This window comes from Asterias amurensis, chromosome 12 (assembly GCF_032118995.1).
Source record: "Asterias amurensis chromosome 12, ASM3211899v1".
Classification (NCBI taxonomy): domain Eukaryota; kingdom Metazoa; phylum Echinodermata; class Asteroidea; order Forcipulatida; family Asteriidae; genus Asterias; species Asterias amurensis.
The window spans coordinates 2668878-2691950 of record NC_092659.1 but is presented as its reverse complement, the minus strand read 5'-3'; the positions used below and the strand labels follow the sequence as shown (position 1 = coordinate 2691950).

The window sequence follows — 23073 nt, the reverse complement described above, 5'->3', positions numbered from 1 at the left end:
ACCTTAAAATCGATTTATGAAGTCTCAAAATCAAATTTGTGGATAGTTACGTCTTTCTCGGAAACTACATCACTTCAGAGGGAGCCGTTTCTCACATCGTTTTTTACTATCAACAGCTCTCCATTGCTTGTTACCAAGTAAGTTTTTATGGTAACAATCATTTCGAGTAATTACAAATAGTGTGCACTGCCTTTAACCTTCTTTAATCAAGGAAAATTTGCAAATGTAAAGTTGAATTTGAAAGTGATATTGAATTTTCAATTGCTTTCTTTCCCACAGTGTCTGACAATCCACCACAGTCTGTGATGCGTCATCTAAGATGGATCATGCAGAAGGTTGGTAAAGACGCTCAGATTTTGTAGATTTTGTAAGTTTATGTAAACAGCCGACCTCAAGTTTTGGTCGTTGATTTAAGTGTTTCTTTAACCAAACAAACATAAGCATTGCCTGATAGACATATTTATTTTATTCTAAAATAACATTTCTGAATTGTGATTCCCCCCTCCCACCCCAAAGGATGCCCTTGGTCAAGACGTCTTCCTGATTGGTCCACCTGGTCCTTTGCGAAGAGCTTTGGCGATGCAATACCTTGTAAGTAAAAAAAGAAGACATTGCTGATAAATTAAATAATAAGTTGGGGTTGAACAAAGAAAAATTTTCTAGAGTGGGACTCGAACCAATGTCCTCCGGATTAATGTTTTGGCGCTGTAGTAGCCAGATTATAACTCTGGTGTTTCTGATTAGCAGAGTGAGGGATCGAGTTCTAGTCATGACACCTGTGTCCATAGCAAGACACTTAACCATGATGCTTTGTCCTTCGGATGGGGCGTAAAGCCGTTGGTCCCGTGTGTTGTGTAGCACATGTAACAAAACCAAATGCACTTATCGAAAAGAATAGGGGTTCGCCCCAGTGTTCCTGGTTTGATTGGCTGCATATTGCGCCACATCATCTTGTAAACCATTACATGGTGCCATGTAAAAGGTATCATAACTCAAACATAGTCCTACATCCCTTGCAGGAAATACCGTATATTACAGCGCCAGGAGCGTCACTGGGTGACGGATATATATACGCACTATATAACAAGCAGGGATGTAATTTCTCCGTTTTAACCGGATAGCAGAGTAGGGTTTTCAAAAACAAAGATAAATGTATGTAAGCAGGCTTCAAACCCAGAAGCTTTCGCGCTCATAAGCTTTCGCACTCGCAAGCTTTTGCGCTCACAAGCTTTCGCACCCGGAAGCTTTTGCGCTCACAAGCTTTCGCGCTCACAAGCTTTCGCACCCGAGAACTTGCGCGCTCACAAGCTTTCACGCTCACAAGCTTTCGCGCTCACAAGCTTTTGCGCTCACAAGCTTTCGCGCTCACAAGCTTTCGCACTCGGAAGCTTTCACGTTCTGCGCTCATTGTTCCGTTTTTTTTTTCAACAGCCTATCACATCCCTGAAGACGCCACTGTTATTATTTTATTATTATTATTATATTGGTTGATTGATGAACAGGAATTGACAAAGCGAGAAGTGGAGTATCTGGCGCTGACGAGAGATACGACAGAATCCGACCTGAAACAACGCAGGGAGATTAAAGAAGGGACTGCCTTCTATATTGACCAGGTAAAGGATTCAGCACCAGGGCCCATTTTTATAGAGCTGCATAACGGCAGTTAAGGCTTCTCAGATTGTGTATTCCTAAATGTTGATAAATGTATGGACATTTTCGCTCCGGTTTTTCAATGTTGTCCCAACATTTTCACAGTTTCAACTACCTTTACACAGGATTGAAACAATAAAATGTTTCCAAAAACCAAAGGTATACTTTGCTCTTAAAGGCAGTGCACACTATTGGTAATTTGTTTTTGAGACCTCAGATTTAGAATTTGAGGTCTCGAAATCAAGCATCTGAAAGCACACAACTTCGTGTGACAAGGTTTTTTTTTTCTTTCATTATTATCTCGCAACGACCGATGGAGCTCAAATTTTCTCAGGTTTGTTATTTTATGCGTATGTTGAGATACACCAACTGTGAAGGCTAGTCTTTGACAATTACCAACAGTGTCCAGTGTATTTAGAGTCCCTTTCACATAAGAGCCATTTAATGGTCCCTTGCGTGAAAGGACAACAATTTGTGTACTGTCCAAGGTCTCTTGTAAAATCTCGTCAAACAATTCCTACAATTTAAAACCATGCACAAATTAAGTAAGGGCCAGTGTTGCATTGCTGTCCTGTGAATAGCACTTAAAGGATTCGGGTACTTTTTCAAAACGTCCATAGATTTACATTTAACTTACATGGTTTGAAGATAATTATAGAGGAAAGCTTCCCCTCAAATCTTACTTACTGAGGTGCTGTAGTTTTTGAGAAATGCGTAAAACAATGTCATGAAAATACGTTTGTAAATGATTGAAATAATTTTCAACTTATGAGACCAAAATTATTTTACTGATATTGTTGTACTCATTTCCCCCAAACTACAGCACCTCAGCACGTAGTATTTTCAGGGAAGCTTTCTACTAGCATGATCTTCAAACTGTGTAAGTTTAGTGTAAATCTGTGGACATTGTGTTTTTTGCCCTACAAAAGTTACATAGACCCTTTATGACAAATAAGTCACTTTTTCTTCTTATGTCTTGACAGTGTGCAGTAAGAGCAGCAACTCAGGGGCGCATCTTGGTGATCGATGGGGTGGAGAAAGCAGAGAGGAATGTTTTACCTGTACTGAACAATCTCCTGGAGAACAGAGAGATGCAGCTGGAGGATGGACGCTTCCTTGTGGCGGCCGAGAGATACGACAAACTCCTTAAGGTGCTGACCTTTACTACATCCCAGTCCTAGTCATGTTCCTTGTGTACACACAAGCAATGATAATGTTGAATCCCATCACATGAAGAGGGACCAGACTATTTTTCTCTCTTCTGGGCCAAACAGTTTTAAAAAAAATATTTTTTTTAGCAAATCATAACAAATTCATGCTTACCAGAACAATGTTACCAACCAAACTTCCAAGTCAAAAGTACAGTTTGTGACTGGTATCCTGCTTATTTCTTCTAAGCAGAAAATTCTTAAGCAACATACTCGGCTTAAGCAGCTATATGAATATTAGTTTTGGTTTTGCACTCGGTACTTTCCAGGGTGCTGTGAAAAAAAAATCAGAGGCATATTAATCTGGTGGGATTTGAACCAACGACTGTGCTATTCTAGAGCAGTGTCTTACCAACTAGACGAAATGAAATAGGACTCTGATTTGGAAGTGTCATGGCCGAGCGGTTAAGAGCACTGAATTCAAACTTTGGTGTTTCTGATCAGCAGAGTGTCAGTTCGAATCCCCAGCCGTGACCCTTGTGTCCTTAAGCAAGACACTTAACCATTGCTTCGTCCTTCGGATGGGACGTCAAGCCGTTAGTCCCATGTGTTGTGTAAACGCATGTAAAAGAACCCAGTGCATTTATCGAAAAGAGAAGGGGTTCGCCCCGGTGTTCCTGGCTGGATTGGCAGCATATTGCGCCACAGCACCTTGTAAACCATTACATGGTGCTTAAGGATTAGGTCTTATATCTCAAAAATTCGCACCACTCCTTGCAGTAATAATACCTGGCACTTTGTATCCTTTGGTAAAAGGCGCGTTATAAATACCGTTATTATTATTATTATTATTATTATTATAATTCTTCCTTGTTTTAGGATCACACCCAAGAGGAGCTGGATACGTGGAGGCTCGTCCGTGTCAGTGAAGACTTCAGGGTCATCGCCCTTGGGCTCCCCGTACCCCGTTACCGTGGCAACCCGTTGGACCCTCCCCTACGTTCTCGGTTCCAGGCCAGGGATATTAACCCGCTTCCATTCAAGGTGAACAATTGTTTGTGAGGAGTTTTTAATTGTTCAGTATACATTGTTCAGTGCAATGCATTATGAACTATCCTCATCGACCAAGTGAAAATTTTACTGCAAAGATTGTCCTTGCTTTTTCTGTAATTTTATAATTATTTCCTTCCTTTTTGTAAGGACCAGTTGGACAATATATTTGAACTGTACTGTCTTTCATTTTGTTTGGACCAGTTGGACAGTCTGAACAATACTCTCTTTTATTTGTTTCTTCATTTTTTGGGACTATTTAGAAAATCTAAACTGTACTGGCCTTTATTTGTTCCTTCATTTGTTGAGGACCAGTTGAACAATCTGAACTGAAGTGTCTATCATTTTTTCCTTCATTTCTTTTAGGACCAGTTGGATGTTCTGAACTCCCTAGGAGCCAACCTTCCCTCGGACAAGTAAGTATTTTATCAGTGATGTTATTTCTCCATTTTTAATTGGAAATCCGTTTTTTGTAAACCCCACCCCCCCAAAAAATGACAATAAAACCTTTATAAAAAAAATCACTCAAACAATTAATAAAAAATATATAAATATTTTTAACTAAGATTGTTATGTCTTTGCTTGTATTTACTCTCCTTTATAAACAGAGAAGACAAATTTCATTATTGTTATCATGACAATAATTATTTTACAACTTAAAGCCATTGGACCCTTTCGGTTCAGGAAAAAAACAAAAAGTTCACAGATTTACAAATAACTTACAGGGTTTACAGAAGGTAGTGGTGAAAGACTTCTCTTGAAATATTATTCCATTAAATGCTTTACTTTTTGAGAAAACAGCAAAACAATATCAATTCTCGTTAACGAGAATTACGGATTGATTTTAAACACATGTCATGACACGGCGAAACGCGCGGAAACAAGGGTGGGTTTTCCCGTTATTTTCTCCCGACTCCGATGACCGATTGAGCCTAGTTTTTCACAGGTTTGTTATTTGATATAGAAGTTGTGGTACACGAAGTGTGGGCCTTGGACAATACTGTTTACCGAAAGGGTCCAATGGCTTTAAAGGCAGTGGACACTATTGGTAATTGTCAAAGACTAGCCTTCACAGTTGGTATATCTCAACATATGCATAAAATAACAAACCTGTGAAAATTTGAGCTCAATCGGTCATCAAACTTGCGAGATAATAATGAAAGAAAAAAACACCCTTGTCACACGAAGTTGTGTGTGTTTAGATGGTTGATTTTGAGACCTCAAGTTCTAAACCTGAGGTCTCGAAATCAAATTCGTGGAAAATTACTTCTTTCTCGAAAAACCATGGCACTTCAGAGGGAGCCGTTTCTCACAATGTTTATTACCATAAACCATTCCCCATTACTCGTCACCAAGAAAGGTTTTATGCTAATAATTATTTTGAGTAGTTACCAATAGTGTCCATTGCCTTTAATCTTTGAAATTATCTAGGAAGTTTAAAACAGACCAAAACAAAAGTCCAGGGTGTATTTAAAAAAAAGTTAAGACTAGTCTTATCTGGAATTAATACTCGTCCTTACTAAGGACTAGCCTTAAGTGTTTAATAACTCCTAAGGAGTCCTAGGACTAGTCCTAAGTTATGACTATCTTTGTGAAATCGACACTTGTTTCTTTTAGATTTTCAGAAAATATCAATTTGTTTTATAAACTTTTCTTTTTGATCTTTCCAGAGTGTCTCAGATGTTGTCTTTTGCAACGGCTCTCCGTAGCCCAGAGCTGGCTTCACTTAGTCTACCGGACTTCCCCCTGGAGAATCTTGCTAGCATCGTCCAAATCTTGGTAAGCTAACTTCTCAAATCCTTAAAGGATTTGGGTGCTTGTTGTAACACAAAACACAATGTCCACAGATTTACATTAAACTTACACCGTTTGAAGATAATGGAAAGCTTACCTTGAATTACTACTTGCTGAGGTGCTGTAGTTTTTGAAAAATGAGTAAAACAGTGTCACAAAAAATATGTGAATTGTTTTACTCATTTTCTCAAAAACTACAGCACCTCAGTTAGTAATATTTTAAGGGAAGCTTTCTTCCATCATTATCTTCAAACTGTTCATTGTGATTTTGTCCTACAAAAAGTACACAGACCCTTTTATAAGCACACCATCATCATCATCATCATGCATTTCTGCACCGGCTGCCAAACTGGTGAGAAGCTTCCAGAAAGACCGATCTTGAGCTGCCACTTCTGCCTCCTCCAAAGACCACCCAGTGCCCAGTCTGGAGAGGTCCCTCTGGGTTACATTTTTAAATGTTGTCCTAGGGCCACCTCGTCTACGCTTCCCATGGGTTGGTGACCAGTTGTAAAGTTGCTTAGCAATCCAATATGTTCCCATTCGTTAGAGGTGACCAAACCACTGCAATATTTAAACATTTTTTTTTTTAATGTAAGTTTACCCCAAATAAGTCTAAAAGCCACTCTTGGTATAGGGCTACAAAAAGAAAAATTCTTAAAATTGGAAAGAACTCGGTGGAGCTGAACGTAGGAATCGATATTCCTCTTAAAACAGTATAGATTGTAGGATGGAAGGAAACATGCACCAGGCAAGGAGTTCCAAAGAGATACGTTTCCTCATGATGCATGTGAGTGGAAGCTGCATGGTCAGTAGTAACTTCTCCATATTTTTAAAATTTCTTTTGTGTGTAATTTTATTGAACTTGCGGAGAGAAATAGACAAATAAATTAATAAACAAACTGTTTTCCACTCTCTTTGCAGAATTCTGTTTCCAATGCCTCGCCTCAGAAGTTACTCTATCACCTTTACCCTTACGCTGTGTTTCTACCCAAGGAGGGGAGGAGTGTGGTTGTAGATGCCTTGAAGGTAAGAAATAAAGCCTAAGGCCAGGGGTGAATTTCACAAAGAATCAAGGTTGTCTTATCTTGAGTTTAGCCCGGTACATTCTTGAGTTAATTCCTGAAACAGCCATGTGACGTCAAAAAATCGCTTCGCATTTGAGTTACTCGTCCTTAAGTTTTTAACTCCTTAAGAGTCCTAGGACTAGTCCTGAGTTAGGACTATCTTTGTGGAATCCACCCCTGTAGTCGATTTTCACGAAACTTTACGTAACTGGGTAAGTCCACTTGCGCAATGTTTATGAAGCAACCTGCGCCATAAACATTGCGCAAGTGGACTTACGCAGTTAGGTAAAGTTTTGTGAAATCAGCTGCTGGACAATTTTATGATTTTATGCTTACTGAGCGAGTTTTCATTTCATAGCGCTGCTAACCTTAACCCCATGAAAAGGTATGCTACTCAGTCCTGTGCTTATTTTATGAAAGTGAATAGCAAAACAATGCAAATCTATGGTGAATGCATTAAGCTGTACTCGTAACTTTTTTTGCTAACCTGTGAAATATGCTTACGCTTAAGCAGATATTTCTATTGTTCCAAAATTGAAAAGAAATTATGTCTGTATTTCTCGTTTGCAGCGATTTGAATTACTAGAAGACAAGTACGGAAAGGTGAAGAGCCATCGAGTGGTTTCAGTTCAACCGACAAGTCACGATGCAGCTCCCGTGGCAACAGTTACCATGGGAAGCAACGGAGAAAGCTCCCAGTTACAGGTGAGTTGATTTGAAAGATAGGGTTGTGTTTCAGTTTGAAATAGAACACAAATTAAAGGCACTGTTTGGTTATTACTAAAAATATATATTAGCCTAAAAAACTTACTTGGTAACAAGCAATGCCTCGCAAAATGCGTGGTTATCCATTTACTATGCGAACTAACATGGTCAGCCATTTTGTGTGACTCCACAAGTTGGCATGCCGTGTAAGTTCACGACGCGTAAGGAAAACCATGCAATTTCGAGGCATAATTGTGTGGATCGTTTTGTTCTACTTTTAAATCATCTTTCTAACCATATGCACTTTATAACGAACAGTTTCAAATGCTTTTCAAAGACCAACCCGCCAGATTCAAGGCAATGTGTCACTTTAAATGAAGTATGATTTGTCATTCTCTGTTCTCAAACAGGTACCCATTGGAACTACCACCCCGCTACCACACAATGAGCATCAGCGGTTTATCACCACACCGTCACATGAGGGCCTCCTTGCCGACATGCTTCTGTCTCACTCAGTTCAAGATTTTTGTATCATTGGGCAAAAGGTAGGATAATAATAACAATAAAATAATAAAAAGCATAAAGTTCTTCACAAAAATACAAAAATTTGCAAGTTCATATTGCAGATTTTCAAAATCCTATAGAACTTGAGATATATACAATAAAACTGACCTGTGAAAATGTCATTTCAAAATGTGATAGCGTTTATGTCCACACAGTAAGAACAAGCCTTAATTAGTATACACAATCTGAGAAAGTGTTCTCAAATTTAAATATTTTTAAATCCCTTTCTCTAAAATTGTATTTTTCCCAAGAGATTGTTTCTCAAAATGATTTACATTATCAACAGTTGCTTCTATACCAAGTAAGTTGTTACGGTGAATAAATGTTGGAGCAATTACCCAAGATATACCCTTCCTTTATCTCTGAAAAGTCTTGTAAAATGAAGTTTTTCTTTTGAACTTATGACTTTAGGGGTGTGGCAAGAGTGTTTTGATGAGGAAATTTGCTGACATCTTGGGGTACAGGGTGGAACCAGTCATGCTTTATCAGGTAAGGAGTTACACCAAATTACCATGAAACAATTTTTAGTTCCTTTAATTTATTCATTATTGTTGGTTGTGAAGCCAGGGACTCTCAGAAAAGCGAACTTATTTACTGTACTAGCCAAGAACCCAAAGGAGAGAAGACAAGGAAGGAAGGTTCAGTTTTAGATGTGGGAAGAAAACCCCAGAAAATTATTCCAGGGAGAACCCACGCAGTAAGGTAGAGACTGAACACCCAATCTGCATCGTGCCCCCGGTGGGATTCGAACCGGGGTCCCCCAGAGGTAGAAGGCGATGCAAAATAAGCCTTTTCAGAATTGCAGCTACGCATGTCCGTTACTGCTGACCATGCAATTTGTCTATCTCCCGTGACCTTTAGACAATACCAGCGGGTATTGTCATATATTTGCCAATATTGCTTATACCACTCAGCAAACTGGACTAATAAGGTATTAGGTTTGTAAAGCTGACATAACAATTTCTTTTCAGGATATGACCTCCCGTGACCTTTTACAACAACGTGGGACCCTCCCTAATGGGGACACAACATGGCGACTTGCACCTCTCATCACAGCGGCTCTAGAGGGCAGTATAGCATTGATGGATGGTCTGCACAGAGTCAATCCAAGTACACTGGCTGTACTGCACAGGTAGAATTTAACATCTGTTATAGGCCAACAATGATGGAAACAGGAAACGCAAATCGTATACTTCCAGGGGCCGGAGACCCCAGGAGCTCGGCAGCTATGACCCGTCAACAGGAAATGCCTGATGATGAAGTTGTTGCCCCAAACCCACCCTGTGGAAGGGTACCAGCTGAAGGAAGACGGGGAGCAGCTGCCAAAATCTTGAAGTGTAAACGACCTCTCAGGCGTGCAACCTTCAACATCAGAACACTCCATATTTGAAAAGAGGAAAGAGGGCCTTTTTCTCACAAAATGGCGGGTCAACAAAATTTTTAACGCAGTTTGGCTGAGCTTTTTTTCCAAAATTTGTTTTCTTGTCAGATCATTTAAAAAAAAAATTAAAAAAATGAGGCGGCCTCTATTTAGGAAGCGGGCGGGGACGCTAAACATGTTATAATTTTTATTTGGCCTTAGTCTTGTTTGAAATTTTGCATGGTTTGGATAAAATATAGAATGAAAAGATAAATAAATAGTAAACTTGCCTTGGGCCTGCATTGGAACAGAAATATTGAGCTCAAAATTTACACTCGACTGCATGCCCATGTGAATTTAGTGTGACGTTAAACTTTTGTGAAAAGTGACATCAAACTGTTTTTACCTTCTTTTAAAGGTTGGTCCACGACCGCGATATCAGTTTATTTGATGGCACCAGACTACTGAAGAACGACAGGTACCAGACCTTGAAGCAACAAACGGGATTAACTGACGAACAAATGAAAGACAGGTTGGTTTAGACTTTAACATTTTGTCAAGCAATATTTTCTGCTTAACAGCTATATGAAATTTGGTTTAATAGATTTAACTTGTTTGCTCTGCTGCCCTCTACTGTTTTAAATAATTTGTTATTGTTGTAAACTGATGTGAAGCGACCATGGTATTCATGATAGGATTCTTGTGTTAAAATTCAAAGTCTGCGATGAATGTTTCTTTATATAGAAGAGTTTGCGGTAACACCATGTAATAACAATCTCTAAATGAGTTGGGGTGGTTCTGAAAAGAACCGTTGGGTTAACTCGAAGTTTCGATCAGTATGCTCTGATCATCTTCTGGAGAATGCTGGACTCTGATGCTGCATGCTGCTTAAGTACTAGGCGGTGGATCAGCGGTGATGCACGAAGGCGGGAAATGTAGGCTGGAAGTGAACTCGATGATGCGTGGTGAAACCTGTTGTGGAGCCTTTGGGGGTTGTGTGGGGGGTGTGTGCTCACTGAACCGTGTCAGTAGGAACAAGCACAGGGGACAGTGAGGGTGTGGGGCCTAGGTAACCTAGGTAAACTAACTGTGGGTGTGTGTGTTTGACCTTGGGTATAGGAGACCCTTTGGTCGGGGGGGACGGGCTTGCTAGTCTTGACTTGCTTGGCGTTGTATCCATTCCGCTGTAGAGAAGTGGTGATGTGCTGCAACTCATGCTGGAGGCTATCCGGATCACAAATGGTATAAGCCCGTTGAACCAGCGCACGGTTGACTGACGACTTGATGGCTGGATGATGGAAAGACCGCTGATGCAGGTAGCGGTCGGTGTGGGTGGGTTTCCGGTAAATGCTGTGATGTAGGGTGCCGTCTTGGTTTCTTGTAATGAGAACATCCAGAAAGGGTAACTTTCCGGAATGTTCTTGCTCCATGGTGAACTTGATACTGGATCATCTATACCCTCAGTCACCTAGGCCCCACACCCTCACTGTCCCCTGTGCTTGTTCCTACTGACACGGTTCAGTGAGCACACACCCCCCACACAACCCCCAAAGGCTCCACAACAGGTTTCACCACGCATCATCGAGTTCACTTCCCGCCTACATTTCCCGCCTTCGTGCATCACCGCTGATCCACCGCCTAGTACTTAAGCAGCATGCAGCATCAGAGTCCAGCATTCTCTAGAAGACGATCAGAGCATACTGATCGAAACGTCGAGTTAACCCAACGGTTCTTTTCAGAACCACCCCAACTCATTTAGAGATTGTTATTACATGGTGTTACCGCAAACTCTTCTATATCTTATCTCCACCATGCAAAGTTTCAAATCCTACTGAATGTTTCTTTGTTCAAACCCAAAACAAAAAATGTACTGAATTTTACTGCATTCAAAAAATTACATTAAATCTTCTTTTGACAACGAATCTCCACAGGTCCATCTTTCCAATCCATCCATCCTTTCGTGTGGTGGCCCTCGCCGAAACCCCAGTCATAGGGAGTAGCACCCAACAATGCCTCAACCCTGAACTCCTCACGCTCTTCTTGTATAATCACTTACACCCTCTGTCGTTTTACATTGAATCTCCACAGGTCCATCTTTCCAATCCATCCATCCTTTCGTGTGGTGGCCCTCGCCGAACCCCCAGTCATAGGGAGTAGCACCCAACAATGGCTCAACCCCGAACTCCTCACGCTCTTCTTGTATAATCACTTACACCCTCTGTCGTTTTACATTGAATCTCCACAGGTCCATCTTTCCAATCCATCCTTCCTTTCGTGTGGTGGCCCTCGCCGAACCCCCAGTCATAGGGAGTAGCACCCAACAGTGGCTCAACCCTGAACTCCTCACGCTCTTCTTGTACAATCACTTACACCCTCTGCCGTTTTACATTGAATCTCCACAGGTCCATCTTTCCAATCCATCCTTCCTTTCGTGTGGTGGCCCTCGCCGAACCCCCAGTCATAGGGAGTAGCACCCAACAGTGGCTCAACCCTGAACTCCTCACGCTCTTCTTGTATAATCACTTACACCCTCTGTCGTTTTACATTGAATCTCCACAGGTCCATCTTTCCAATCCATCCTTCCTTTCGTGTGGTGGCCCTCGCCGAACCCCCAGTCATAGGGAGTAGCACCCAACAGTGGCTCAACCCTGAACTCCTCACGCTCTTCTTGTATAATCACTTACACCCTCTGTCGTTTTACATTGAATCTCCACAGGTCCATCTTTCCAATCCATCCTTCCTTTCGTGTGGTGGCCCTCGCCGAACCCCCAGTCATAGGGAGTAGCACCCAACAATGGCTCAACCCCGAACTCCTCACGCTCTTCTTGTATAATCACTTACACCCTCTGTCGTTTTACATTGAATCTCCACAGGTCCATCTTTCCAATCCATCCTTCCTTTCGTGTGGTGGCCCTCGCCGAACCCCCAGTCATAGGGAGTAGCACACAACAATGGCTCAACCCTGAACTCCTCACGCTCTTCTTGTATCATCACTTACGCCCTCTGTCGTTTGCTGAGGAGATGGACGTGATACAGGGAATGGTATGTTAGTGGTTTTATATGTTGAAGGAGAATGGACGAGAAAGTGGAGATTCGTGGATAGAATGTACGAGCCAAATGTTGGCAGTCTCCCTATTAGCTTATACATGTACCTTGTAGTGCACATTAAAGAAACAAGTGCATTTATCGTAAAGAGAAGGGGCTTGCCCCAGTGTGCCTGGTCTGATCGGCAGCATGTTACACCGCAGCACCTTGTAAACCATTACATAATAATAATATGGATTTATAACACGCACTTCTCCAGAAAACCGATCAAGGCGCCAAAACAAAAACATTATACAATAGAAAATCAAGAATAAACATAATTTAACTTATACCCAATGAAAGTCTAAGCAAACAAGTGTGTTTTTAGTTGTTGTTGTTGAAGTTCTTGAAGTTGTTGAGTGATGTTGTTTTGTGAAGTGAGACAGGGAGCTTATTCCATAGGGCAGGAGCAGCTTTGGCGAATTGTTCTAGACCGTGGCTCTACCAGCAAGTGAGATCCAGCAGACCGTAGAGCACGACTGCTGTGCTTAGTGAAGATGAGTTCACAAAGATACTGTGGGGCTTGTCCATGCAGAACTTTGAACACAAGGAGGCAGATTTTGAAGGTGATCCTCTTTGCAATGGGGAGCCAATGTAGGAAATGTGGTCGTATTTTCTGGCTTGGACAACGACTCGAGCGACATAGGCCTCTTTACAATTCAAACAAAGTCCCATATACTTTGCAGGAAATAATACTGAGCGCTTTGATATGCCCCCTAGGAGTGTAAATAAAGCGCTATGTAAGAACCTAGTATCATTATTTGTATTATTGTTTGTTTGTTTGTTATTTTGTAGGTTCCCAACACTCACTCAAGCACCCTGGAGCCTCTGCTTAAGGTGACCCACTTCTTAAGAAGCTCTGGAGATACCACAGTAAGTTGAAAGTAAATGTTTTTTGACCTTTTGATATTAATTTTGTGGGCGGTGCTGGGCGGGCCTGCCCAGGACTCACAATTTTTGCCCAGCACTCTGAGCAAAATACATTGTGCCGCCCAAAGATAAAGAGTATCAAATGTCACAGAGAAAGAACATTATTTAAAAGGCCATTCAACTTATTGCATGGCCCCATAACACAAAGTTTAGAAATTTGGCCCCACTTCAGCAATAATGGCACCATAATTAAATAAGAATAATTTTGATGATCCGCTCTTCCTTGGTGAACTTTGAAAAAGTTGGATTTGTTGCCCACCATTCAATTTAGTCAAGCTACAACCCTGATCACGGATAAAGAATAGTTGTTGGTTTTACCCATACATCGTTGTTTGTAAAGTAATAATAATAGTAATAGTAACATGCATTTATATAGCGTTTAATACCAGGTTTCTAAGCGCTGTACAAAAAGTGTATGATAATAAAAAAATGACTATTAAAAGTGGAATGAAATAGCAGAAACTGAACAGCTTAGATGGATTTAAATAAGTGTGTTTTAAGAGCGGTTTGAAATGAGTCCAGTGTAGTGGAGGCACGGATGTGGGCGGGAAGATTGTTCCAAAGAGTGGGAGTGGCGATTGAGAAGGAGCTGTTTCCATAGCGAGTGCGGGGAATAGGACCAGAGTTGAATTCCAGGTGGGCGGTAGGTGATGATCGGAGAACACGAGTTGTAGGTTGCTTTTTAGGATTAAGTAATTCCAAAATATATTTAGGGGCTAGACCATGTTTAACTTTGTAGGCAAGAGTAAAGCACTGTATACTCAGTACTTCCTGAATCCTGTGAACAAATAATATTCTATTGATATTTGTTGGCAATGTGGATTGCCGAACATCACCGAATGGGAAAAAGTGATTTTAAAACTGTCCGTAGCCCTTTGACTCTTGATTTGTTTTCTCCATATTCCATTCATTCTTTGCAATAGCTGCAATCTTTAGCGTCATCCCTGTCCACTCGTAACTTGCTTCGGATCGCTCGGCGGTTGACTAACTACCCTGATGAGGGGTTGCATGAAGCCATCAATAAAGCTTGTCTCTCAAGGTTAGGACCATCAAAATATATCTTATTATCAATCTGAGAGATCGTTTCTTTAAAGGGACGCGCTGCCTTGGATCGGGCGAGTTGGTCTATGAAAAGCGTTTGTAACCTTTTGTTTTAAAATGCATATGATTAGAAAGATGTTCATATATGCCTCGAAATTGTACAGTTTTCCTTTTACTTTGCAAACTAACATGGTAGGCCATTTTGTTGTGAACAAATTTGACTCAATTTTTTTAATAAATTTTAAGCAACGTTTCCACCTATTGATATTATCTTAAACAGGAATTTTGTTTTTACTTCATGAATTAGAATTCCTGTGGTTACAAATAATTCTGAAAGTTACCTTCGAAATTATTTTAAAACTGTTTTTTTTTTTCCCTCCAAGGTTCCTACCGCCGCAAGCTCGACAGGCATTAGATAAAGCACTGAGGGATTGTGGGATACATGCCCAACAAGCAGCTGATGATGTGGATGTGGAAAGAGCTCTTTCTTGTAAGAAAAACATTTTATCTTTTTTTTGAAAAATTAAAAAATTACTAGAAAAAGAGGTATTAATTTCATTTACGGCTGAAGTTAAGTATGAGTGACTATTTGGCTTACATTGTTTTGACTGGTAACCCTTGACCTTTGTGATTCATGAATATTCATTTTTTAGGTGAGGTACGGAATGGAAAGTTATGTATGAGTGACCTTTTGGCATACAGTGTTTTGAATGGTGACCCTTGACCTTTTGTATTTCATGAATATTCATTTTTTAGGTGTGGTACGGAATGGGAAGTTATGTATGAGTGATTTTGCCATACAGTGTTTTGACTGGTAACCCTTGACCTTTGTGATTCATGAATATTCATTGTGTAGGTGAGGTGCGGAATGGGAAGTTACGTATTGGAGATACAGAGATGGCGGTATTCAACCCAGAGAACATGATGATGGTTCCAGACACTCTCTTCTATGAGAATGCGCAGGTGTGTAGATTGCTCAATAAAAAAAGAAATAAAAGTAATAGTGGCTTCTTATATAGAAGGCATATCCGTCATTCAGTGACGCTCAAGGCGCTTTAAAGGCAGTGGACACTATTGGTAATTACTCAAAATAATTATGAGCATAAAACCTTTCTTGGTGACGAGTAATGGGGAGAGGTTGATAGTATAAATTATTGTGAGAAACAGCTCCCTCTGAAGTAGCGTAGTTTTCAAGAAAGAAGTAACTTTCCACGAATTTGATTTTGAGACCTCAGATTTAGAATTTGAGGTTTTGAAATCAAGCATCTAAAGGCACACAACTTCGTGTGTCAAGGGTGTTTTTTCTTTCATTATTATCTCGCAAGTTCGATGACCGATTGAGCTCAAATTTTCACAGGTTTGTTATTTTATGCATATGTTGAGATACACCACATGAGAAGACTGGTCTTTGACAATTACCAATAGTGTCCAGTGTCTTTAACCTACAAATTTTGTACGACGTATGTAGAACTACGTTTGAATTAAGAGACCTACTCCTATAACAATAATAGAAATAATAACAGTACACTTTGTTCACAGCATCTGAACATTATGGCGGCCATGTTGAAAGACTTCATCCTCGGTGAGCATCTCTTGTTGGTCGGTAACCAAGGCGTTGGTAAGAACAAGATAGTGGATCGTTTCCTGCATCTGCTCAACAAACCACGCCAGTATGTGCAGCTTCATCGGTGAGTCTCCACCCTAAAGTCCGGTTCATTCATTGTACCTCATGCGAAAGTGAATTTTGACGTCACAAGGCTGTTTTCGCTGCAAAGTTTTTCGCAGGAGTTGAGCACATTTCAACTGATTTCAACTGCTGAATTATTTGTTGGGAGTTTTTTTACGTCAAAATTCGTATCGCAGGAAGTATGAACTGGGCTGTACACTGCATATCGACCAACAAGATTCGCTAGCGTCAATTTGTATGATTTTTTTATCTATAGGGTAAATCATATTTTATTTAAAGCCATTTGACACGTTCGCTACAGAGTTTTTTAAAGTTCACAGATTTACAAATAACTTACAGGGTTTACAGAAGGTAATGGTGGAAGACTTCTCTTGAAATATAATTCCATGAAATGCTTTGCTTTTCGAGAAAACATTAAAACAATATCAATTCTCGATATCGAGAATTACGGATTAATTTTAAACACATGTCATCATGACAGGGCGAAACGTGAGGAAACAAGAGTGGGTTTTCCCGTTATTTTCTCCTGACTCCGATGACCGATTGAACCTAAATTTTCGCAGGTTTGTTATTTTATATAGAAGTTGTGATACACGAAAGTGTCCAATGACTTTAAAGGGTTTTGTAGATCAGGTTTTTGGTCATGACTTGAATCTCTACTCACTAGGAACAAAGATGTATGTAATATAATTTACTTGTTTTTGAAGTATGAGACAAATACCTTTAAATAGCACCATGTAATGGTTTACAAAGGTGTTGTGGCGCAATATGCTGCCAATCAAACCAGGAACACTGGGGCGAACCCTTTTCTCTTTTAGATAAGTGCACTGGGTTCTTTTACACATGGGACCAAAACCTTTATGTCCCATCCGAAGGATGTGGCAATGATGGTTAAGTATCTTGCTTAAAGCCATTGGACACTTTCGGTAAACAGTATTGTCCAAAGGCCCACACTTCGTGTATCACAACTTATATATAAAATGACAAACCTGTGAACATTTAGGCTCAATCGGTCATCGGAGTCGGAAGAAAATAACGGGAAAACCCACCCTTGTTTCCGCACGTTTCGCCGTGTCATGACATGTGTTTAAAATACCGTAATTCTCGATATCGAGAATCGGTAATTGTTTTAACGTTTTCTCAAAAAGTAAAGCATTTCATGGAATGATATTTCAAGAGAAGTCTTTCACCATTACCTTCTGTAACCCTGTAAGTTATTTGTAAATCTGTGAACTTTTTTTTTTGTGACGAAAGTGTATAATGGCTGTAAAGGTTTTGGGTACTTTTTGTAAGCATACCTTAAAATATTAGTTGCCGAGGTGCTGTAGTTTTTGAGAAATTAGTAAAACAATGTCATGAAAATACGTTTTCGTCTCATGATCATTCATGACATTGTTTTACTCATTTCTCAAAAACTACAGCACCTCAGCAAGTAATTTTTTTCAGGGAAGCTTTCTACTATAATTATCTTCAAACTGTGTAAGTTTAATGTAAATCTATGGACATTGTGTTTTTTTGTCCTACAAAAAGTACACATACCCTTTAAGGACACGAGTGTAATGACCTGTACTCTAACCCAGACTCTGCTGAACAGAAACACCAGAGCTTGAGTAGGGGTGCTGTTGACTGCACCACCATGACGCAAAGTTACTGAATTAAAAGGAACTTTCTTGATTATGGTTGTTTTTTTCTTTTTCAGAGATACAACTGTTCAGTCACTCACCCTGCAGCCAAATGTTCAGGACGGCATCATCATTTATGAAGATTCCCCACTGGTAGGTTTAGAAGTAATATATTAATAATATAATAATTTTACAATTTAATAATATAATAATAATAATATAATATTGAAGTCTTATATAGCGCTCGTTTCTAAACAAATAAGGTACTCAAGGCGCTTAGAAGTATTCAAGGAGCAAAATGATAGTATATGATTAATTGCATTTTAATTTTGTGCAGTACCCGCTGCTAAAATATAGGATTCGAATTGCATCTAGCTACCGGGCAATCTCGGTGGTCTAGTTGGTAAGACACTGCTCCAGAATCGCAAAGATTGTTGTTTCGAATCCCACCCGAGTAATATACATTGATACCTCACGGTGCATCGCCTTAAAACCCATTACACTCAATCACTTACAACTACTTGTAACAGGTGCGCGCTGTGAAGCAAGGGCAGGTGCTGATCATTGATGAAGCAGACAAGGCTCCAACTAATGTGACTTGTATTTTGAAGTCTTTAGTGGAGAGCGGGGAGATGGTGCTAGCAGACGGCAGGAAGATTGTTGCAGGTAAAAAAGAGTCATTTTTGATAAATACTGCAAACACTTTGTATTTGTCATCGTTTGGTAATTGTCATAGACCAGGGGTGGATTTCACCAAGAGTTAGGACTAGTCTTATCTCGAGTTAGGACCAGTTACTCGTCTTAACTTAGGACTATCCATGCAATTTGTATGTCTCCTAGGACTAGTCCTAAGTTAGGACTGGTCTTAACTCTTTGTGAAATCGACCCCAGTATTCTTACTTGGTGTCAGTCTGCTTGGTGTATCCCAACATATGCATACAAAAATCTGTGAAAATGTGCACTCAATTGGTCATCAATGTTGAAAGAGAATAATGGAAAAAAAAAAACACCCTTGTTGCACAAATTTGTGTGCTTTCAGATGCCTATAGAAGGCTTCAGGCCTGAAGGCTTTTATCAGATTCAAATATTTGAGTGAGAAATTACCTCTTTCTCAATAACTACATTACTTCAGAGGGAGCCGTTTCTCACAATGTGTTATGCTATCAACAGCTCCCCATTACTTGTTACCAAGTAAGTTTTATGCTAATAATTATTATGAAGAATGACCAATAGTGTCCAGGGGTCGATTGAACAAAGGACTAGTCCTAACTAGTCCTAGGAGGTATTAAAAACTTAAGGCTTAAGTTAAGGCAAGTAGCTCTTCCTAACTCGAGATAAGACTAGTAGTAACTCTTTGTGAAATCCACCCCAGTCCCTTTAAACCTTTTATTTATTTCTGTATAAACAAAAGAAAATTTGTAAATTGATCCGAATGACTGTGATATGTTTGTTATAGATGGAGCCCAGTCCTCATCTTCCAGTAACACCATAGTGACTCATCCTGACTTCAGAATGATAGTCTTAGCCAACCGACCCGGCTTTCCATTCCTTGGTAACGACTTCTTCGGATCCTTAGGTAAGAAACTTTCTCATTTTCTAACTCAGGTCATCGTGGTCGGTAGATTATAAATGCCTTAAATTTTATTTTAAATTAGACGAGCTGAGAAAAAAGGAACAGAGCTTGTTCAGTCCAGGCCCAATAATATTTTCTGTGTTTTGAGTTCATCATAAGGCCTGCTCACTTAGCTGAAAGTCTAGAAATTGTAATCTTAGTGGAAACAATATGAGAAAATAGAATTAGCTGTTGCAAACTGCGTAACAACCTAAATGAATACCTATGGTATAAACACAATGACCTGACGTTTTGACCTTAAAATGCTGAAAAAAGAGTTACGGATTTACATAATACTTAATAATACTAATTAATGTTCACAGGTGATGTATTCAGTTGTCACGCCGTTGACAACCCAAGCATAGAATCGGAGATGACGATGCTACGCAAGTACGGTCCAGACGTACCGGAGTCTACTTTACAGAAGCTAGTGTCGGCATTCGGAGAGCTGCGTGAGATGGCCGATCAGGGCCTCATTACGTATCCCTACTCAACTAGAGAAGTCGTCAACATGGTCAAACATCTGCAGGTTGGTGTTTTTTTTTATAGTTTGAGAAAATATTGTGTTGATGTAATTCCAGGGCTTGGTTTCACAAAGCACTAAGACTCATCTTAAAGGCAGTGGACACTCTTGGTAGTTACTGAAAATAATTATTAGCATAAAACCTCACTTGGTAACAAGTAATTGGGAGCTGTTGATAGTATAAAACACTGTGAGAAACGGCTCCCTCTGAAGTAACGTAAAAGAAGTAATTTTCCACGCACTTGATTTTGAGACCTCAGATTTAGAATTTGAGGTCTCGAAATCAAGCATCTGAAAGCACACAACTTTGTGTGACAAGGGTGTTTCTTCTTTCATTATTATCTCGCAACTCCGATGACCAATTGAGCTCAAACTTTCACAGTTTTTTTTTTATGCATATGTTGAGATACACCAAGTGAGAAGACTGGTCTTTGACAATTACCAAAACTGTCCAGTGTCTTTAAGATGAGTTGTCAGTATCACCTTAATTCTTTGTCTTGTGACATCACACTTTGCTTAGCAACTATGAGTGATTCACATTTCTAGAAATTTCCTCTGAGCGATGGGCTAATGAGTGTGGTTAACAACCTCTTTGACTTTTATGCAACATTTTGTTAATAATAAAAGTTAAAATTAAAAAATAAAAATATTAGAAAACGGACACAACTAAATAGGTGATGAAAAAGACTATGATACAATATTTTATTCTCTAAAATAATATATAAAAAATCTAGAATTTTTTAAACAAGGGGTTAGCCCGTTTGGTGAATAGATCTGGTTGTCTTTGAAGCAACATTTTATTCACTAAAATAATCAAAATATTAAATTCTCTAGAAATTTATAAAAAATTATTTTTGTATTTGAAGCAGCATTTTATTCACAAACATATTCAAAATATTCTACTTTCTAGAAATTTTATTAAAAATTATTATTGACTTTGAGCCAACATTTTGTTCTCTAAAAATAATCATAAATTCTATTTTCTAGAAATTCCCAAACGAGGGGCTAGCTAGTGTGGTGAACAACGTCTTTGATTTTGACGCTTATAACAAGGAGATGAGAGAGCAAGTTATACAAGCTCTTCACAAACATGGCATCCCCATCGGAGCAAATCCAGGAAACGTTCAGCTCGCCAAAGAGTAAGAGCCTTCTTTTTATCTTTTCTGTTTCATCTATCAGGGATGTGATTTCTCAAGGTTTTTTAAAGTTTTTTTTAAAGATCAAATTCATAAAATTTAAATGAAGACAAAACCATATCAAAGCACCCCAGATTGCAGAGTAGGGCTTTAAAAACCAAAGATAAATGTTAATATTGGGCTTTGCGCTCGCTAAGTTTCAAGCTCGCATCCTTTCAGGCTCTGCGCTCTGAGTTTGGGTTTTGTCTTTACAGCCTATCACATTCCTGATCTATTCAACGGTAGTGTCGTAGATTGTTAAATACTCCAAAACTTAATAACCATAAAAATTTACTTGGTGAGAAGTACTGCAGCTTCTGGTGGTCGAAATAAGGACTCGTTTCAAAGTGATACGGTTTGGATAATTTTTTGCCCAAAACATTTGAATCTGGGAAGGAGGCAAGAGGTGACAGCGGGTACCGACCGTACTGGCCACAGTATTCTCGAGCGCACACCATTTTTACCATGTTTTACATGAAGTAAGAGACTCTTGGGATTGAAGAAAGAATTGACTATAGTGGGATTCGAACCAACAACCTCCGGATTAACGTGCCGGCGCTCTACCAACTAGGCTATCTAGCCCTATATTGGCGGTGTCCCTATTTTGTCAATATATTTGTTCGGGGGTGCCAGTCAGAAGCCATATAACCGTTAACTGCCGTGTAGCCAGGGATCACACCCAAATTACGATACAACCTGGGAAGCGACAGCCAGGGGAACACCTTAATGGGATGCAACTTTTTGTGTCAGATATCAATATGTGGTTTATATTCATAAGTAAGAGACTCGTTATATTTTATTTCTGTGTCCTATGGACTTCACTTAATAGAAAAATGTAGTAACTATTTCGATGCATCATGTAGCCCCCGTTTTAATGACTATAAAACTGTTATATGTAACACAACTCATAACAATATTTGTATAAATTTACAGTAAAGAGAAAAATACAGTAATAACATGATTCCCCAATATGGCGGTATTTATCTTTTCCTATGATACAGTTTAAAATTATTGGTGAAGAACTACAAGATTGTGTTAGGTGATTCAGCTTATAACTTAAAATATATTTACAAGTTTTATCTTGAGCCTATATTAACTAGATTAAAAATGAAAAAAATGTTTTTCAAATTACATCTTTTTTCATAGATTCGAATAGGGGAATAAAGGAGTGGCGACAAGGTGTTAAATAACCATTTCAAGCCATCAGAGTCATGGCTGTGTGATAAAGACCTGAGCCAAAAGAACAGCCATGACTCTGCAAGGTCTTTGACTAAGACTAAATTAATAAAAACAAATCTTTTTATAAATGCCCTATTTCGTAAATATACATGTATAAAACAAAAAATCAGTGGAACTATTCTGTAAATTTTCAGTTCCTGTCATGTCCCGTCATATGCGACGAATCACACGCCTGATCCCTCTATAATGGGTGCATTTGGTTAGCTTCCCCTGGGTCGACCCTGGTCTGCCCCCGGTACGTTCAAATAGCTTGGACGTCATTTCAGGGGCTCACCCGGGTCAGCCCCCAAGTGCCCTGCTTGTGGAGTGGGTCACTTTGGGGCTGGCCCCAGGTGCCTGACCTCACCACGAGAGGGTGAGTGATCGTTCATTTAGCTCTTGTCAGGGGCTCACCCAACTGAGCACTGCGAGGTCGACACAGGGAAGCTAATTGAACCTACCCAATGCAAGTTGGCGTAAGCCTTCGACTGCTACACAAATTTGGCACTTGGCAAAATCACATGCCTAGCAAAATGTAGGAGGGCTTTTTTTCCACACGCCTGTGATTTTCAAATCGGGACTGGGATGTAAGTTTAATTGGCAATATTCTGTACTCATGTCTTGAGAAAAAAATGCAGTGACTTGATAAATAAAACATTAATATCTTGAAAGAAGCTCCACCAAATGATTGTTATTTTTGTCTTTTTACTGGAGTCTCCTGTGTGACAACTTTTGATAATTAATTAATTTCTTGGAACGTCTTTTTTTCAAGAGAGCAGACATATTGCCAGTTAACGAATACTCCAACTCAGATGGAAACAAAGTTCATCATTATTTTGAACCATC

The 23073-nt window shown here is 39.6% G+C and overlaps 1 protein-coding gene across 1 annotated transcript in view; it reads left to right on the top strand.

The window, feature by feature from the left end:
* LOC139944758 (von Willebrand factor A domain-containing protein 8-like) overlaps nt 1–23073 on the top strand; it is a 74229-nt gene that overhangs the window by 1315 nt on the left and 49841 nt on the right. The window contains exons 3-26 of the mRNA XM_071941851.1: nt 280–335; nt 517–591; nt 1503–1613; nt 2634–2801; nt 3678–3842; nt 4215–4264; nt 5519–5627; nt 6564–6668; nt 7277–7411; nt 7822–7956; nt 8387–8464; nt 8947–9107; nt 9754–9867; nt 12209–12377; nt 13215–13292; nt 14273–14388; nt 14774–14880; nt 15247–15353; nt 15930–16078; nt 17777–17852; nt 18230–18365; nt 19156–19275; nt 19635–19840; nt 20822–20973. Coding sequence (XP_071797952.1) covers nt 280–335; nt 517–591; nt 1503–1613; nt 2634–2801; nt 3678–3842; nt 4215–4264; nt 5519–5627; nt 6564–6668; nt 7277–7411; nt 7822–7956; nt 8387–8464; nt 8947–9107; nt 9754–9867; nt 12209–12377; nt 13215–13292; nt 14273–14388; nt 14774–14880; nt 15247–15353; nt 15930–16078; nt 17777–17852; nt 18230–18365; nt 19156–19275; nt 19635–19840; nt 20822–20973 — 2878 coding nt within the window. The remainder of the gene's footprint in view (nt 1–279; nt 336–516; nt 592–1502; nt 1614–2633; nt 2802–3677; nt 3843–4214; nt 4265–5518; nt 5628–6563; nt 6669–7276; nt 7412–7821; nt 7957–8386; nt 8465–8946; nt 9108–9753; nt 9868–12208; nt 12378–13214; nt 13293–14272; nt 14389–14773; nt 14881–15246; nt 15354–15929; nt 16079–17776; nt 17853–18229; nt 18366–19155; nt 19276–19634; nt 19841–20821; nt 20974–23073) is intronic.